We start from the raw sequence: 20,110 nt of genomic DNA on the forward strand, positions 1-20,110 counted from the left end.
GAGTCTTCCACATTTTTGTTTCTAGGAGTTGGCAAGAGAGTGGCACTAGTTTCCACTTGGCCCTGGGCTCGTTTTCTTTATTTGAAGTAAAACCAGTAGCCTACTGGTTTGTAATGGTTCTGGATAGCTGGTTGTCACCCTACTGGGCTGTGGGCACATCCCATCTTCACATGGGCCAGCATGTATAAAATTCTTAGAATATATCTTAAAAGTCCTAAATTTTAGAACATAAAACATCTTAGAGCCACATGCTATGAGGACAACTAGTTGATCTTTTATGCCCAACAAAGGAATTCTACCAACCCTGATCTAGGAAAATTCCACTGATGACCATGTTATGTATATAGGATTTACAATTTTTCTTTCAGTTTTCCAACCCAAGTATTGTGACTTGGAACCTTAGATCTGATTGATTACTTTTATATGAAGGTTAAAAAAAATTTTTTTTTTTTTTTTTGGTAAAATAGTGTACAAATGCTGTTGTATTATGTGAATATCTGCCTACCCCATTAAACTGTAATACAAGATCATCTGAAGGCAAGGAACATATGTTGTTAATCTTTGTATCCCTTTTCCAGTATTTTGCCTATAGTAGGCGTTTAGTAAGTGTGTTTTGTTCGAAAACTTAAAAACATTTTGGCGTTTCCCACTAAAGTATTGTGAAACGCTTCCTCCATTCCTCTGTCTGGGAGACCCGAGGGGCCTCAGGGGACAGGCCAGTAGTAAACAGCCCACCGGGCTTCGACTGGCTGCCTGGTCCAATCTAGCTGTCACCCTTTATCTAGCAGTCACCCTTTAGAACGGGGGTTTCGTAAACATGTTAAACATTTTAAAAGAATCAGCTGTTGATGTACCCAAGGAAAAGTGACAAGATGGAGCTTCAGAAAAAAGTTGCAATAGTTTTGCGGATCTGCCCTCTCCTTGTAGGACAGGTTAAGGGGACACCTTCACTTTTCTAGACTACTGGAAAGCTTTCTGCCTTCCCTGAATCCTCCTCGTACTGGCCACCTCTCTCTTTGCAGGTAACATGTATATCTTAATTTTGGAATCCTAGAGATGACGTTACAGTTTTAACTGAGCATTTTAGCATTTGGGATGAAGCACTGAATCTTGAATGTTAAAGCTGAAAGGGGAATTTGCAGTTTTCTCGTTTTTTTTTAATTATTATTTTTTAATTAATTTATTTTTGGCTGCATTGGGTCTTTGTTGCTTTGCGCGGGCTTTCTCTAGTTGTGGCGAGCGGGGGCTACTCTTCGTTGCAGTGCACGGGCTTCTCACTGCAATGGCTTCTCTTGTGGAGCATGGGCTGTAGGAGCACGGGCTTCAGTAGTTGTGGCACATGGGCTCAGTAGCTGTGGCTCGTGGGTTCTAGAGCACAGACTCTGTAGTTGTGGTGCCCGGGCTTAGCTGCTCCGTGGCATGTGGGATCTTCCTGGACCCGGGCTCGAACCCATGTCCCCTGCATTGGCAGGCGGATTCTTAACCACTGCGCCACCAGGGAAGTCCCAATTTTCTCCTTTTTAAAAATGAGGAACAGGCAGGGCCTCCCAGCTAGTCGGGAGCAGAGCTGTTGACCAGGTTCTGTGCTGGTGTCTCCTGCCCCCACGCTCCAGAGAGGTCAAGGCCAGGCTGCGGATGACACAGGCACTTATTTTAGGATGGGTGGGGCCTTCTGAAGACAAAAAGCTGAGCTCTCCAGGCCTGCTGCTCGCTCAGCATGGCGGACGGTCACATCTGTGCGTGCGCATGCGTGCGTGCGTGCGTACGCTTGCGTGCCTGCGTGAGTGTGCGCCAGCCAGGACGTGCCCCCTCAGGGCGAGGCGCACCGGGCTGCCCCGCAAGCGTTCCCACTCGCGCGCCGGGCTCACCACCCAGCGCTTTCTTGGCTTTGCAGCCTACGCTCCCCGCTCTGGCAGGAGCCTGTTTGTGTTGGCTTCCGACAAATGGCGGGCGTTTTACACGGGCAGGCTTAATGAAGGCCCTGGAGACTTCTACGGATGTTGAACCCAAACCCACAGGCCCCGACGGTGTAAGTTAGCGCCTCTCGAGTAGGAGCGGTGGTTGAGCTCCGACCCGGAATGCCTCCCTTTCTTTTAGAGCCGGCCACGGCTGTACTTTTGGTCTCCGCCCTCGCAGAATGGATTTCGTCTCTAAAATGAGCCCATTTGGCCCAGCGGAGGTGTGATGCCTATAAAACCAGCCTTGTTAGAAATGACTTATTCATTACCTCTGTTTTACGGGTCCACCCCAGCCTTTTGTGGTCTTCGCTAGTTGGCAGGTAACAAAAAATGCAGTAAATCGTGGCTTTTCAAAGCCCGAGCCTGAGGGAAACCTTTACATAATAAAAAGGAGTACAGTTTAACAGACATTTATTGAGTACCTATTGTGTCCCAGGCATTGGGGACTGGAAATGACTGACAAGTTCAGCTGGGGGGTGGGCGGGGAACCTCCCATTCCTGGGGTTTAGATATTGGATGCCCTTTGTCGTAAATCCTTTGGAGGTGCGGAGTTACCATTCCAAGTTTGTTCTGATCACTATGAAAGATCAGGGTGTGTGGAAGTTCATCTTGTTGCTGGGCCCAGGTTGTGCCCCAGGGCAGAGATGTGAGAGGCAGTCACATCAGAGCGGGACCCCCCCTTCCCCTTGTGTCCTCTCTGAGCAGTTGTGTCGGGCACTGTCCACTTTACCCTGTGCCCTTGTTCTCTGCCCCTTCCCAGGCTCTGGTTACGCTGGCAGGAGGTGAGAGAGGCGGACGAATTTCCTCTCCGCCCTCTCTGCTTACAGCCCCTGTGGGTAGCTCTGTCCTCTTGCCCCTCCAGGCTTGTTGCTGGTCCAGGTGCTTCCCCATCCTTGGTCTTTAATTCTCTTAACTCTGCTCACAGTTCCTTAAGTAGCCCTTCCATTGAACTCTTGAATATGCCATCTCTTTCCGGCTGAAACCGAGAGAGGTGAACGGTAACTCACTTAAATGATAAAAATCCGCTTATTTGTGAAAAATGTCTTCGTCTGGGCTTGCCTAAGTAGAGCACAGTTGACGGTAGTAGACCCAAGCTTCAGATTTAAGTTTCTCTTACCAAAGTTGAGAAACTTTGCCCACTACCTCTCTTCCTCCAACCCCACCCCAGCTCCGAGCCGCGTGCATCTATTTTATTACTATTTCATAGTTGCATATTATATATTGAGTTTATATCTTTCTTTGTGTTGCCTTAGGCATTTTGATACCAGTAAACAGGCTTTTCCTATGTTGCTTCATTTTGGGTTAGCTCCTCTTGCTGAGGACTGTGGGATAGGAATTAGAGCAAGGATTTGGGACCCAGACAGATTTGGTTTTGTGGGTTCAAATTCCAGCTCTGCAACTTACTGTCTGTGTGGTTTGGGCATCATTAACGCTGTCTTGTTCTGTTTCTTCTTCTGTAGATGGTGGTGTAGTTCTGTGGAATTGCTGCGTGGGGGATGGGGTCCTGGTCTAAAGCACGAGTGTTCCACATGGAGTGAGTGTGCAATAAATGGTAGCTTTCATACCGTGGATATAGCCTAGTGCCTGATGGAAAAAGAACTTAAAATCATTTAAAAAGAGACATTGCCAGCTATTTGTCCGTCTAGGTGGAAAGTCACTTGGGGAAAGTCTTGTTGTGAGAAGTCACCTTAGTGGCTTCCCTTGGCGATTCGCAGGTAAGTCAGGGAGGTACCCTGGGAAAAGCGTAGTCAGGCCCCTTGGTCAATGTGCCGGCCGCCCCTCCACTTCCTCTGTGTATGCAGGGTGGTTCGGCGGGGCTAGTGGACTGACTGCAGAGAGGACAGGGAGCCTCTGGGGAGAAAACAGCTTGAGATTTTGAGCCCCTTCTCTCTTTTTAAAGTGGAATTAATCTCATTCACAGTGTTGTGCAACCACACCACTATCTATTTCCAAAACTTTCATCACTCCAAACAGAAACTCTATACCCGTTAATCAATAACTTCTCATTCTCTCTCTCATCAGCTCCTGGTAACCTCTATTCTACTTTCTGTTTCTGTGAATTTACTTATTCTAGACATTTCACGTAAGTGGAATCATACAATATTTGTCCTTTTGAGTCTGGCTTTTTTCACTTGGCATAATGTTTTCAAGGTTCGTTTATGTCATAGCATCTATCAGAACTTTATTTCTTTTTATGCTTGAATAATATTCCATTGTGTATATATACCACATTTTGTTTAACCATTCATCTGTCCGTTCATCTGTCGACTGACATGGGTTATTTCCAGCTCTTGGCTATTGTGAACAATATTGCTCTGAACATTGGTGTTCAAGTATCTGTTTCTGTTTTCAGCTCTTTTGGGTATATACCGGGGAATCGCTGGGTTATATGTTTTTTGTTTTTTTTTTAATTAATAGACTTTTACTTTTTTTTAAGTATTTATTTATTTATTTATGGCTGTGTTGGGGTATTCGTTTCTGTGCGAGGGCTTTCTCTAGTTGTGGCAAGCGGCAAGCGGGGACCACTCTTCATCGCGGTGCGCGGTCCTCTCACTATCGCGGCCTCTCACTATCGCGGCCTCTCCTTGCGGAGCACAGGCTCCAGACGCGCAGGCTCAGTAATTGTGGCTCACGGGCCCAGCTGCTCTGCGGCACGTGGGATCCTCCCAGACCAGGGCTCGAACCCGTGTCCCCTGCATTGGCAGGCAGACTCTCAACCACTGCGCCACCAGGGAAGCCCTGGGTTATATGTTAATTGCCTGTTTCACTTTTTTGAGGAACTGCCAAATTGAACCCCTTGTATTTTTGAGAGTTAGCGTCACCAGACTCACTCTGATGAATTAATATGGACCTAACTGGAAAGAAGCATCATCAAGGGCCCCATGGGAGATCTTGCTGGCTTGGTGCCAGACTTGATACCAGGGCCAGCATGGGTGGTCTCAATCCCAGATGCCTAGGAGCAGAAGAGGTGGTACACAAGAGTCCAGCTGGAGAGTCTGTCCCCATATAATGAGGGTAGTGCTTCTTGGCCCAGCCAGTTATTGCCATGTGGGAAAGAGTTTCTCTTTCTTCAAAAGAAGCAGGATGTGAAATGTCCTGATTATTAAGTGTTAGCAACTAGTTCAAAATGGGTGGGCCAAGTAAAACATTCCTCTGGGTTCATTTTGGCCCTTGGGTATCTGTCGGTGACAATTGACCTGGATATTTGTGGGGATGGACTGCTTTCCGCAGTGTGTCGTCACTGAAGCTAGAAGCCCCTCTAGGTCCATTCATTCTGGGGTGAGAATGCTTGGGATCGATGGCTGAGCGTATTTGGGGAAGCAGGAAGGCAGGGGCCTTGGGAATCCAAGCTGGGATGTAGTACCATCCGAGGAGGAATCTGGACAAGTTAGGCAAGGGCTGATCAGACTGCAGTGGGTCCATTGGAACTGAGACAGGAGTGTCTGCATGGGGAGCCAATCAGGACACACTCATATCAGGCCCTGCCTGAGGCTTTTCTCTGTTTGGTTCTGGCACTCAGGATGGAAGTTCACCCTGAAGGTTGCCACGTGAACAATCCCTGCCTTGAATGAGGTCAGGAGCAAAAACGGTCCTGCTCTTTCAGGAGCATCATCTTTTGATTATAAAGATCTGCTGTGCTGTGTGCGTTCATCACTTGTGTGAAGACACTGAGTGAATGTGAAATTGGCTGTGAATATTTTGTTTGTAAAATACCAGTAGTAAGAATTTTTTTTTTTGGTATAAATTTTCATATAAATTCTTCTACTCCTGTTTCCTCTCATATTTAACTGAGAATGAAAACACCCATAAAAAGAGCTTGTATTCTATGTCTTTGTAGATTCATTTTCTGATTTACCCACTTGTAAACTTATAATGTTGCCTAGCAACTTATAATGTTATGACTGAAGCATGACTAATCTGATTATTTACAATGTGGCAAATGTGTCTCTGAGATAGAAAACCTTTAAAAGTTACGATCAATTATTTGGTGTTTCTTGGGAAAAGGAGCACCAAAACACAAACAGCGTTGGTAATAAATATTTTGAATCCATTGCTGAATCAGAGGTATGGCTATGTTTCACCCATTGAATCTTGTTTAGATGGATAAAATTTAGCAAATAAGACAAGTGATGGGGTGGAATGGCTCTAATGTGTCTGGGCATAGCATACTGTACATCTCTGTACATCTGCTACACTCCCCGTATGACATGTTAACTAACCACGGAGTAGCCACTTGTGTGTATTTGCACTAAATATAAATTTAAGCATTCATTTCTTCAGAAGTAGGGACACTGGTGTTCTTTTTGGACATTAGTGAATATAGAGTCTCCTGGACTTCAGTCATTGTTTAGTGTTGTACAAGATTGTTGCTATTTGCTTTAAAAAATCAACTTTGGGATGACGTATTCAAGAAAATGCTCTTATTTATGTGTAGGGTTTGATAAACATATACGCTGGAGTAACCGTCTTTGCTATCAAGATAGAAACCATTTGCAGAATCCCACAAAATTCTCTTACTCTGTTTCTCATTCAGTCCTCATCCACTCTCCCACCCCCATGCTCATCCTTGGGCAATCACTGATCTGCTTTCTATCATTATAGATTAGATTGGTCTTTTCTGGAACTTCATTTAAATTGAATCATTACAGTACATACTCTTCTGTCTTTTTAAATTTTATTTATTAAATTAAAAAATGTTTTAATTTTAATCAGCTTTATGTTTTTGAGATTCATTCATTTTGTTGCCTGTATGAGTAGTTAATTCCTTTTTTATTGCCAAGAGTGTTCCATTGTATAGATATGCCATAACTTACCTATTCTTCTGTTAGTGGGCATTGGGTTGTTTGCATTTTTTGGATATTATGAGTAAAGTTTCTACCACCATTCATGTATAAGTTTTTGTTTGGATGTGTGTTTTCGTTTCTCTTGGTTAAATACCTAGGAATAGAATTTCTGGGTCATGTGGCAAGTGTATGTTTAATTTGATAAGAAACTGCCAAACTGTTTTCCAGAATTGTTGTACCATTTTATGTTCCCACCAGTAATGTATGAGAGCTCCAGTTACTTCACATCTTTGCCAACACTAGATATTGTCAGAATTTAGAAATTTGTTTTTCTCTTTCTGGCTTACTTCACTCTGTATGACAGACTCATACAGAGTGAAGTAAGCCAGAAAGAGAAAAACTAATATCGTATATTAACGCATATATGTGGAATCTAGAAACATGGTACAGATGAAGCCGTTTGCAAGGCAGAAATAGAGACACAGATGTAAAGAACAAACGTATGGACGTATGGGGGGAAAGCGGGGAGGAGGGTGGGAGTGGGGGTGGGATGAATTGGGAGGTTGGGATTGGCATATATACACTAATATGTATAAAATAGATAACTAATAAGAACCTGCTGTATAAAAAAATAAATTAAATTAAATTTTAAAAAAAGAATTAAAAAACTTAACCATTCTAACGGGTGTGTAGCAGTATCTCATTGTGGTTTTAATTTGTATTTCCCTGGTGACAAATGATGTTGAGTACTTTTCCTGTGCTTATTGGCCATCTGATGTTTTCTTTTGGCCAAATCTTCTTGCTGATGTTCTAAGTTGAATTGTTTTCTTATAATTATGTTTTAAGAGTTTTTTTTTCCTTCATTCTGGATACAAGTCCTTTGTCCGATATGTGTATTAAGAATAGTTTCTCTCAGTTTGTTGTCTTTTCATTTTTCTTAACATTAACCCTTGAAGAGCAGCAGTTCTTAGAGTTCTTAATTTTTATAATGTCCAGCTTATCATTTTTTAAAATTTGATGGTTCATGCTTCTTTTGTTGTATCTGAGAAGAGATTTACCTATCCTAAGATCAGAAAGTTTTTCTCCTGTATTTTATTTTAGAAGTTTTATATTTTTACATTTAGGTCTGTGATTCATTTCAAGTTACTTTTGGTATACATGTAAGGGTCAGGGTGTTTTTTTTTTTTGCGTATATGTGTCCCATTGTTTCAGCACCGTGTACTGAAAAGATGATTCTTTTTCAGGTGAATTACCTTGTTGAAAATCAATTGAACATATATGTGTGGCACTATTTTTGGACTCTATTCTGTTTTTAGAAATATATGTCTGTCTGTAAGGAAATACCATACTGTCTTGATTCCTGCAGCTTTATAATAAATCTTGAAGTCAGATAAGGTAAATCTTCCAACTTTTTTCTTCCCAAAATTGTTTTGGTCATTCTAGGCCTATTCTATATCTATGTAAGTTTTAGAAGTAGCTTGCTAGGATTTTGATTGGAATTGCATCGATTCCATAGATCAGTTTGGAGAAGAGTTGACGTCAATAATATTGAGTGTTCTGATCCATGAACATGGTATATCTCTTCAATTATTTAGGACTTCTTTAATTTTAAATTCAGTAGTGTTTGTAGTTTTCAGTGTACAGTTCTGGCACATACTTTCTTTAATTTATTCCTAAATGTTTCAGATCTGTTGATGCCATTGAAAATGGTATTTAAAAAAATTCAGACTCCAGATATTCATGGCTAGAAATAAACCCAGTTTTTGTATATTGACCTTGTATTTTGCAACCTTGCTAAAAGTACTAGTTCTAGTACTTTTTTGGTGGATTCCTTGGGGTTTTCACGTTGTGTGCAACATGTCCCAATAGGAAACAAAGGCACATTCACTTTCCTTGAGAATAGCTAGTGTTTCCCTAGTGCTGTGGCTGGTTCAAAGGGGCCAACATTTATGTGACTATAAAATGTTGTTTTTGGTTTCACCTAAATTGTATTTAATTAGCCTGAAATCTTAGAGAAAGGTAAATACTAAATTCTTGAAGTTCAAATGTTAAGAAAATAACATTAATTAGAAGGTTTTAATGAATTTCATTGGAGCGGAATTTGATAGCAGTTGTTTTATTTTCAACAGGACTGATTTGACTTTAACGATTTCATTTTTCTTTTTGATGCTATGTATCCATTTCAAGGCCATCTCTTAGCATTGCCTTTTCTGGGTTTTCCCTCTTGATATATCTATTTATGTTTCTTACTTGTGGGATGTTTTTGGTAAGGAATTTAATATGCATTTATATGATGAATGCTTATTAAGCATGCAGCATTTGCCAGACTTGGTACCGGGTGCCATGGATACAGTGGGAGCCAGACAGAAACATGCATTTGCTCTCTTTATGGAGCTTACATTCTAGCAAGACAGTGGGACATTGAGTAAATGATTATACAAACTATGGAATTACAATTTGAAAAGTGCTATAAAGTCACTAAGTTTATGAAAGAGAGTCCTAACTTAGACTGGGACAGGCTGTGGGTCGGAAAAATCTTCCCTAAAGCAGTGACATTTTTGCATGCTCTGATAGTTTTGTTTATAGAGTTAGGTAGACTTGGGAGTAGGGGGTTGGTAATACTACTTATGCCAGCCCATTTGCCTTGATATATATGCTCCAAACTTTTTTCTTCAATAGCATTTCTACACTGCCTTAGTGGTCATTGGTAGAGTTAAACCAAGAATCATGAATTAATTCCTTTTCCTTTTATGAGTTAGCAGCTAATTCTGTAGCTCTGAAGTCATCATTGTAACTTAAGTCCATTTGAGAGGACATGCCAGGCAGATTTGCATCAAACAGGTAGTAATTTTGATACTTCTTGTGACCAGAATTTTATTCTTCTGTCTTGGGATAATGGGGATGGGCGACCCATCTGTATTCGGTTTTACTTGACTGCTTAAAGTTGCATTTGACTATAGTGAATATAAATATTTAGGAGAATTATAGGTGGTATACAGTTATATTTCTTAATAAGTTCCATGCCTTGTTTTATATCTTTTTAGATTCTCTTTTTTCTGAATAACTTACTTGGCTCTGATTAAGTCCTGAAAGATTATATGAAAGAAGTATTAAAAAAAAAAAACCTCATATACCTTGCTTACATCAATTTTAATTTATTTTGCATATTTGTGCATCTCTAACTGTTGCTTTCAGAAACAATTTATTAGATGAATGATATGTAGATGGCCAGTTGGATAATTTGCTCCATAGGAAATTCCCTGCTTTATTCCTGTCTGAAAGGTCTACCTGGTGCTAGCTGTTTTCTTTTTGGTTTTTTCTTGATTTTCATCAACTTTGAATGGGGGATTCACATTGCCTACGCCTGCTGAATAACTGTTTAACTCTCTGCTTGAGTTAATGAAAACTGAAGTTAGTTAAGAAGTGTTTATTGTTCAGATTATTTCCCTCTCTTTTTTTATGATTTAACCTATTCACTGATGTATCTTTAGCCTGTGCAGTGCCCTTGTGAAATCCAGCTGTTCTGGGGAATGTGATGAAGGAAATTCAGATTTGTTTGCTTTATACTTTAAGGGCATTGACTAAAGTTTAAGGAGCAGAGTTGGTTATAACTAATGGCCAGGTTTGAGGTTTGGGGGTGTCTTAGTCAATACAGGCTGCTAAAACAGGATCGCATAGACTGGGCAGCTTATAAACAACAGACATTTATTTGTCATACTTTTGGTGGCTGGAGGTCTGAGATCAATGCACCAGCATGGTTGTTCTGGTGAGGGCCCTCTCCCAGGTTGCAGACAAACATCTTTTTGCTATGTCCTCACTTGGTGGAGAGGATGAGGGAACTCTCTGGGATTACCTTTTTTAAAAAATTTTTTATTTATTTATTTATTTATGGCTGTGTTGCATCTTCGTTGCTGCACGCGGGCTTTCTCTAGTTGCAGCGAGCAGGGGCTACTCTTCGTTGTGGCGCATGGGCTTCTCATTGCAGTGGCTTCTCTTGTTGTGGAGCACAGGCTCTAGGAACACGGGATTCAGTAGTTGTGGCTCGCGGGCTCCAGAGCGCAGGCTCAGTAGTTGTGGCACACGGGCTTAGTTGCTCCACGGCATGTGGGATCTTCCCGGACCAGGGCTTGAACCCATGTCCCCTGCATTGGCAGGCGGATTCTTAACCACTGCACCACCAGGGAAGTCCTGGGATTGCTTTTTTAAAGGTACTATCCCATTCATGAGGGCTCCACCCTCATGATCTAATCACACCCAAAGGCCCCACCTCCAAATACCATCACCTTGGGGATTAATTAGAATTTCAACATATGAATTTTTTTGGGATACAAACATTCAGCACATAATAGGGGGTTACTTTTGTAATTTATTCATTTTTATTCTTCCTCCAGTAGAGTGTATATTAAAGAATTAATGGTGAACAGGGAATATTCCATTAAAAATTTTTCTTGGTTCTTTGTGCAGAGATGGAAAGTTAGTGCTGTAACTCCTGGTGGCCCACTTCCGCTTGACCTCTTCCAATGACTTTTCTGGTGCTCGTTCAAGCAGGATCACCCCTGTGCCTGTCTCATACAGCATGTAGCTGTGCGTGGCTGCATAAAAGCAGAAAATCATGCCGACTGCTCACTCTGAATTCAGAAGCACTAACCTTAGATGAACCTTGAATGCTTCTGGTTGCGCATACGATTTTCCCTGCTTCCTTCATTTTCTCACTCTCCCTTCTCAAACCTCCAGCACCTCCTTCCTCCTTTTCACTCTTGGCTGAGCCTCTTTCTTCCTATTTATAGAGAAAATAGAAGGAATCAGAAGATGATATCACCAGCACCCAGCGCCAGGACTCCCAACTGTGGGTGGCTTTGGAGCAGGGTGGTGGCAGTGTAGATCAGTTCCCAGGGCTGGCTGTGTAGCCAGCAAGGGGTGAGGGAGGGCTGCGATCCAGTGGGGAAGCTGGGCTGGTGTCCCCAGAGGTGATGCGAGTCCTGCCCATCCCAATGGATAAAGGGCTCTGCTTTCAAGGCCGACCTCTCAGCTTGATCATTAGGACCCACCCCTTACCTGTTTGCCTGTTTTCTTTTCTCCATAGGACCACTCACATTGTCATTAAAAAAAAAAAATCATGCCGTTATTTCTCTCGTTTAATAACCAAACAAAACCTGTTTGACCTCATTCCTCCCTGTAGCCACTGTCCCATTCTTCTTTTTCCTTTAAAGGAAATTCCTTGGCAGAGTTTTGTCCTCGGGGTCTACAGTTTCTCTCCCTCCCCAGACAGGCTGTTGGTTACTTCTCAGTCCTCTTTTTACTGCCCTATCATCCTCTTCTGCCTTCTTGCTGCCTGCAGAAGTGGACTCCAGGACTGCCAGGACACTCTGCGCCAGCACGTGCGCGCACACACACACACACACACACACACACACACACACTTGAAGATTCTTGTGCTGTAATATGTCTCACCCTCTGGGTTTCTTCTGATCACTTCCTTTGAAGCCATTTAACTTGTTCCTCTAACCTCTGTATTTTCTGCAAATTGGAAGTGAGTTTTAAAGTTTCATTAATAGAATTTAGTTAAATGGCATTTCCTCTTTGAAGCTGCTTCTCTTAGGCACGTGGAGCTTTGGGACAAACCCTTGATATTAGCAGAAGGACTCATCTCCTCTTTGGAAGTGCCTGGCGTTTGCATGAAGGTGGCCCAGGAGTCCAGATCAGCATTTACTGTGACTGACAGATTTTAATATGTTCTGCGCTGGCCTCTCAGGATGCTGACTCCCCCCAACCCCCTGCTGCTCCACCCCAGAGGGAGGCCCCTGGGGCTTCCAGGGTCCAAGAGGAAGTTGCAGCCTCTTGGGAGGGTGGGTAGAGAGCTCTGTACTAGGTTAGATAATATCTCCTGTAGTTCTGCGCTCCCCTCCTTGGACCTGCGTTTGGGGCAAAGAGAAAAGCCTCTTTGGGTACCCCGTAACTTTCACTGTTGGTAACCCGTCAGTGGCTGGTGATGGTCAACTTGTCTATGAGAGGAGGTGGAGGTCCTGCAGAGGCTGAGAGCGAATCCTCTAGTATCTTAGTACTTTGTCTTCTGTGACTTTTCACCTAGGTTTTTATTTCCCCAGATGAGATAATGAATTTCCTTGAGGGTGGAAGTATAAAGTTGTAAATTTTCTGTAAAATTCATAGAGGACTGGAGAATCACTAATGAGCTCTAGAACTGGAGAGGACTTTTGAGAATTTAGGATATAGTTAGTGTAAGATAGAAATGTACTTATTTCCCTGGATCTTGGTTTCTGAATAGTTTATTTTTATAATATAGGTATACTTAGTTACTTATTGTCTATTGTATAATAGTTTATATGTTCAGACTATGTTAATCTAGCTTTTATTGGTCATGAATTAGGACATTCTTATATTACCAAAATGGCATTTTAAGGAAAAGCTACCGTCATCTAACATAATGCCAAATTGCGACCTTTCCATTTCTTTCTTTATGATACAGGAAATCCGGGATCCTCTTATGCAGTGGCTGGGGAAACATGTGGATGCTGAAGGAGTAATAAAATCTAGCAAGCTCTCCCTTAAATTCGTTTCATCCTGCACATCTGAAATAGAAATCACCCCGTCTGCTATACCTGTGGTGACTGACATAGAGACCTTCTCATCAGAAAATTTTAACTTTGAGATCTACCAGCAAAATTTGCAGACAAAGAAACTTGGAAAAGTAATTCTGTTTGCTGAAGTGACACCCACCACAATGAATCTTCTGGACGGGTAAGTTCTGGCCAGGCTGGCTTCTCTACCTGCTTGGAGGAATCCAGTTATGTTGATCGTTCTCTCTAACCAGTGCTGGGTGAGAGGGATAGAGATTTAGAACGATAACTCTTAATAAAGCACTAGCAAGATGGGAGTACCCTGTCCTAGAGGAGTTAAAATGTAGGAAGAGAAAGTAAAGTTCTTTGGTCAAAGATTTGTGTTTTAAAGAATGGGGGATTTTTGTGCCTTGTGACTCTCTTCCTTTAATCTGGCCTTTCAGAATGTCTTTGGAAAAAAGAACATTATGAAAAAAGATGTTTAACAGGTGGCACGGGTGTTCATGTTACTGCTTTACATTTGTGTTGTTATAATCAGTGTTAAGATGTTATAACCAGTTTAAGATGTTTTGCAGGAGCATTAGGATAGCAAATTTGAACGACATGTAAGCTGTGTTAAATTAAATAAATTAGAGCTTTGTACTTTGAAAACCTGTTTTGGTATGTTCCTATCCAATGCATTTTTAAAGCACTCTGTAATCCCATTTGGATGTTCAAAATTTACTCTTATTCCAACTTTTCCTTTTTATTCCTTCTGTTTCATGGACTTTGATTAAAGGTTTAAAAATGGAAAACAGATGAAAGGAATTTTTAAACTCCAAATTAGTCAGTATTAGGTAATACTCTTATGTTGAGATAGATAGTTTAAAAAATAGGGTTATAGAGGGAGTGAATAAGAAAAGCATCTTCCTTCAACATGGGACTAATATTTAAGGAATATAAGACTTCACCCCCCAGCCCCTCATTCAGTTTCTAGGCACTTTCACCTGTGGGACTGCACAATTAGACAGATACATAATTCAACATATGGAACGTGTGGAAATATTTTGGCTTTTCTTCTTAACAGTAATTTCTGGATTTGCTAGTATGTTGATATAAACTGATGAGATCATTTTAGGATTTGATGACTGTCATACTCAAAGTCATGGAAATGGCAATTTTAGTGTACGTATAGGATGTAGAAAAAGCATTAATATTATGGGGGAATTAGCAGAGTGAGGAGGTGAAGTAAGAAGGGAAATATGAACAATGGTAGTGAACAGTTCTTGTTGCCCGAGTTGTTTTGTGTTGTCATAGGTACTTTTTTTTTTTTCAGTGTTCCCATCCTCTCCTGCCTCTACTCCCCTCCCCCTGCCAATCCCTTGAATCCCTGTAGAGAAGAAAACACCTGTATTCGTATGGAGCAGTTATTACTTGCTTGTACAAATTCTGTGATAATCTTTTGTTACTGCAGCGAACTATATTATATCGAAAAGGTGACGCATTATAATCATATTTTCCAAATAAAAAACAGACACAATATTTAACAAAAGATTTTGGGAGGTGAAATTCAGATGGAAAAACGTTGGCACTTCCAGACCATTTTGGCTGTTTTTGTGGACAACAGTGAAGAATATTTTGTGTTGGGGAAATCTTGAAACTTTGAGATTATCGCTATTGAGTTTGGGCAGTGTATTACCAAGAGGGCTGTGAGTATCTCGCTAGGGTGGGTAGACCGAGGCTCCTGTGTAATCATATGGTTGGGTTTCCTTATACCCTGGTGAGGCTGTGTTTTAGAATGGAAGATAAATGCCGTGTAAATAACAGTTTTATTACCCTTGAATATCTGTAAGTTCATTTTTGATATTGAACTTTTTTTGAAAGATGAAAATTCCACCTTAAGCAACTTGGGTCTGTAAAAGTGTGCTTGAGCTCGACAGTGGTGGAGTTGGGAAACTTCTGTAGGGTTAAAGGTTGTTATTTTTACAAAAGAGAAACATTTCATCTTTTCCAAAGAGCATTTAGGACTCTTTGTTTCTTTTCTTGTCTGGTCTCCACAGTGTGGATGGTAAAATGGCTCTGATGATTACTGATGAAGCTCTGCTTCGCACGGAGCAGATGTTGAATAAGCAGTCGTCTTTCACCATGACTTATCATAGATGTCCTCTTCCACTGCACATGTGGGTTCCTGCCTAACACTGAGAGAAAGGTACTCACTGCAGCGTACTGAGTCCGCGAGGCTGGGAGAGGTTCCTGGGCGGCTGTAGCCTTTTTTAGAAGGAACTTGAAGAGGTCACCTTGGTGTCAAAAGCTCCCGAAATTGTCCACAAAGGGGTCATGAGATAGGTAAATGAAACATATTGATTATTATTTTCTAAGAGGAAGAGTGAAGACATTTCTACAGCTAACATTATGTTTGATCCTACAAATGAGCTACTTTTATGGAAACAGGGTATATTGTTGTGGTTATAACAACAATAATAGTAGCTAACAGGTATTGAAAGCTTTTATGTTCCACACACTGCTTTTATGTACTTTATATGTATCGACTAATTTCATACATCACACCAGTGTGTAGAATGCTAGGTAACACAATTTATTGTATGTGGAATTGTTCCTATTTCTGATAAACACTGACATTTTCAGTTTTCAGAGCTTTTCCCTATAATGATACAGCTTCTAAGAGACACGTGGTCTACCTCCCAAGCTACTGAAGGCTAGGCCTCGATTGAATGCTTTGCTGCTGCATGACAGTGTTCATTAGTGGTGAACCTGTGAGACCCATGTCCTTGCCAACTGCCCCCGCCCAGATCCCCTCTGCACTTTTAGGCCTGTTCTTGTGACAAGCACAAGATCTAAGCCCTAGCACATCCCATTCAGGTACCAGTTTCTAGGTCAGTTGGGATTAGGTTCAGCTGTGTGAGACAGTGATCCCCCAAATTAAAGTGGCTTAAACAGGATTGAAGTTTTTTCCTGTATATGAGATGGACTGAGATGGACAGCCTAGGGCCGAGTGTGGCTCACAGTGTCCAGGACCCAGTTGAGTTGCTCTGTCACCCTCAGCAAGTGGTCCAAGAGGTGACCCACTCATTTATATTCTCTCTCATTTTAGCTGGTAAGCAGGAGAGGGGACGGTAGCATGTGCCCCCATTCTTTTTTTTTTTTAATATTTTAAAAAAATTTATTTATTTTTTATTTATTTTTGGCCGCATTGGGTCTTTGTTGCTGCACACGGGCTTTCTCTAGTTGCGGTGAGCAGGGGCTACTCTTTGTTGTGGAGCGCTGGCTTCTCACTGCAGTGGCTTCTCTTGTTGTGGAGCACGGGCTCTAGGCACGGGCTTCAGTAGTTGTGGCACCCAGGCTCAGTAGTTGTGGCTCTCGGGCTCTAGAGCGCAGGCTCAGTAGTTGTGGTGCACGGGCTTAGTTGCTGCGCGGCATGTGGGATCTTCCCGGACCAGGGCTCGAACCATGTCCCCTGCATTGGCAGGAGGATTCTTAACCACTTTGCCACCAGGGAAGCCCACCCCATTCTTTATGGACTTTTTCAGAAGTTGCTCATGATATTTTTGTTTATATCCCAGGGCTAGAACCTGGTCACATGACCATATTAACCTACAAAGAAGGCTAAGAAATAACTGTGGTCTTTATACTTGGCACCCATGAATCCACTGAATATTAGGTTTCTATGACCAAGGAGGAGAGGAGGTAGGTAGTAGAGGAAACTTAGAAGTCTTTGAAACAAGCATGTACTTTCTGTTTGTTGGACTTCTAAAAAAATAGCAGGAGGCCTTTAGGTAGCATATACATTATGATGGCCCCAGTGCTTGCAAAATTTAAAATCATAGGTGGAAATAATTATTTGACAGGTAACTCTGGTTTTATTTCACTGCTTGTTCAGTGCCATTACAGGTATTTTTCTTGCGTTATTATACATCCAGGAGGATTTGGAAATTTTTCTTTTAACAAATTATTGAAGGATATATTTTCTTTTTTGACCACAAACCCAGCTTAAACTACTGTGGCACTGAGGTGGCACTGAAAGCTTTCATTTGATCTCTGGATAAGGGAGCGCGCTGGTCTTGAAGCCATGAACCACCACTACCATCACCTCCTGCCCCACCCTGTGAATTTTAAAGCTATGGTAGTGGTTCTGTGGAGGAGAAAGAGCTCTGGGGAGGAGGAGGAGTGGCGGAGGGAAGTATGGGAGTTGCTTGCCGATTACGTCGGGGTACTGTGGACTCCCCCTCCAAAAATAAAAAGCAAAAACCATGTGAATGAGTGATGTTTCCCCGATAGTCTGACTTGGCTGTGCCACCCAACCAAGTCTGATTGGAAGAGGTAATTTTACCCTGTATCCCGCATCCCAGTCCTTTTTTCTGACACATATTTCTGACCATGAAATGCATTTTCTACTCTATTGTCAGGGTAACACCTTTTGGATGAAATGCTGGTTTTGATTGACTTAGGCGGTCTTTCTATTTTTTTCCTCCCGTGCTATTTCCTGGTAGGTTTCCCGGTGACCAGTTAGCTCAGCTGGTTGGGTAGAGACCCAGGGGTATGGGTTTAGTACTCTGTCTGGACCAGTGAACTTTATTGTGTTCCATGGTCAGTCCTATAGCTACAGACCCAGGAAGCCATTTGAAGCTGTGAGCTGTTGTTGGTGGGGCCTTCCAGACAAGGGGGTGTGGATGGGCCACTGCTCATCCCTCGTCACTGCTGGACAAGCACCTCCAGGTGCCCACTCTGCCCTGGTTTGGTCAGGAGTGCTGCACATCTTGTTGAATCTCCTGATAAGCGATGATTGACCCTCAGCTGTGGGGAAGGCGGGAAGGGGGAAAGCTAGACCTTGGAGCACTGGGTTTAGGGTAACCGAGTCATTGTGACAGTTGTGGAATCGTCTCTTATTTGACTGATAGTATCTTTTTTGATGACTTGCACCAAGCCTCTGTCGGGTATTGAAACGACTTATGTGTGAAGCCACAGTGTGTGGTGAGCCAGATGAACACAAACTTGTTTATACTGATCCCCTTTGCATACTTGTACATCCCGACTAAACTGGCCACGGATGGGCTATTTTTTTATTTGTAAAGAGTAACTTAGATTCCTTTATTATAAGTTTATCTTCTAACTGTTGTTTTAAGTCCGTTGATTTTTCAGGCTTAAGTTTGCCTTCATCATACATGGAATAAGCATGTACGGAGTGCCTGCCGTACGCCAGGCACTGTGTTAGGCACTGGAGAGAGAACGGTGGGGAGTGTACTGTCCTTGCCTCACGATGCGTTGGAAGATGCAGATCCCAGTGCACAGTGAGTTCATACAGATCTGTGCACCCTTGGTCTGAGCCTGGGAGTTCGGGCAGAAAGAGAGAAGTAGGTGCAGCAGAGAACACGATGCTGGGAGAGAAGCAGACTGATCAGTGAAGTTTTTGGAGCAGTTACTGTGTCAGGCATTGTCCCTAATGCCTAAAGCTCACAGTCTGGTAGGGAAATGCTGGCACTTAAGACGTTATCACCAGCTATCTGTGTAACCTTGACAGTCTCACCCTCCTGGGCCTTGCTTTCCTTAACTGTGAGATCTGGGCGCTAGACGCGCCCCCAGCTCCTTTGATCAAATGATCCTGGAGTCAGAATCCTATACCCCGCCAAGCCTTTCTGGCTCTCAGTAACCTCCAGTGCCTTTAGAGGGCTGAAATGGTTTTTTGTTTTTTTTGTTTTTAATTATTAGCACCTTTAATTAATTAATTATTTATTTTGGCTGTGTTGGGTCTTCGTTTCTGTGTGAGGGCTTCCTCTAGTTGCGGCAAGCGGGGGCCACTCTTCATCACGGTGCGCGGGCCTCTCACTATCGCGGCCTCTCTTGTTGCGGAGCACAGGCTCCAGACGCGCAGGCTCAGTAGTTGTGGCGCACGGGCCCAGTTGCTCCGCGGCATGTGGGATCTTCCCAGACCAGGGCTCGAACCCGTGTCCCCTGCATTGGCAGGCAGATTCTCAACCACTGCGCCACCAGGAAAGCCCTGAAATGGTTTTGTGAACTAGCTTCATGTTAGTTGAGGAAAACTTGCATTGGAAACAGTTGACTTTCTACAAGCAAAGGGAAAGAAATGGAAAGCAATCCCATAAAGTCATTAAAAATATATTTGAGGGAAATTGCACTGGGGAGAATAGCCAGCATCGTTTAAGAAAGACGGTATTTTTGTTTCACGATTTGGGGCCAGTCCCAGGTTTTCACCTCTATGCATACGTGTCTAGTCGGTCCCAAGCATCTCTTTCTGCCTTTCTTCCCTTCTGGTTCTGCTCCCCTAGCTCGCTCTACTGCGCCCCCTCCTCCCCAGAAGTTGAGGCCTGAGAGGACAGAAATTGGACTGGAACTAATTTAATGGCTGAGTGACCTCACAGTAGAGAAACAGCCGGATCCTAATAGGGGTCTTTGTCTACATTTCCACCCTGGCTGGTAGCATGCCAGTCAAGAGTCAAGCTGGAGACACAGGTGGAAGCGATTAGACCTGTCATAAGGTTTGAAAAATTGATTCTGGAGGCGAAGTGAATAGATTGAACTTGACAGTGTTGTCCTAAAGATTCTAAGGGAAAATTCTGTAGTTTAATTTGAAATCCCTTGATTATTCATTAGCTTTCCAGATGGCTTTTGTTGATGTTTTACATATTAATGCCTGTATTGTGTTATTGGTGCACTCTTAATGTGCACATAGGTAATGAGCAAAGAATAAATACATTGGTAAGTGTCCCAAATTAATGGGATGTTAGCCTAATTGTGAAATAAAGGGTTTTTAAGAAGTTGATTGCTTTGGAATAATTAG

The 20,110-nt window shown here is 42.5% G+C and overlaps 1 protein-coding gene across 4 annotated transcripts in view; it reads left to right on the forward strand.

The window, feature by feature from the left end:
* Positions 1-20,110, forward strand: part of HLCS (holocarboxylase synthetase) — a 195,021-nt gene that overhangs the window by 40,757 nt on the left and 134,154 nt on the right. For all 4 annotated transcript variants that reach the window (XM_082394585.1, XM_082394583.1, XM_082394584.1 and 1 more), the window contains one exon: positions 13,227-13,498. In XM_082394585.1, the coding sequence (XP_082250711.1) occupies positions 13,227-13,498 (272 nt within the window). The remainder of the gene's footprint in view (positions 1-13,226; positions 13,499-20,110) is intronic.

The sequence above is a fragment of the Balaenoptera borealis genome, assembly GCF_965194805.1.
Source record: "Balaenoptera borealis genome assembly, chromosome: 5".
NCBI classification, from domain to species: Eukaryota; Metazoa; Chordata; class Mammalia; order Artiodactyla; family Balaenopteridae; genus Balaenoptera; species Balaenoptera borealis.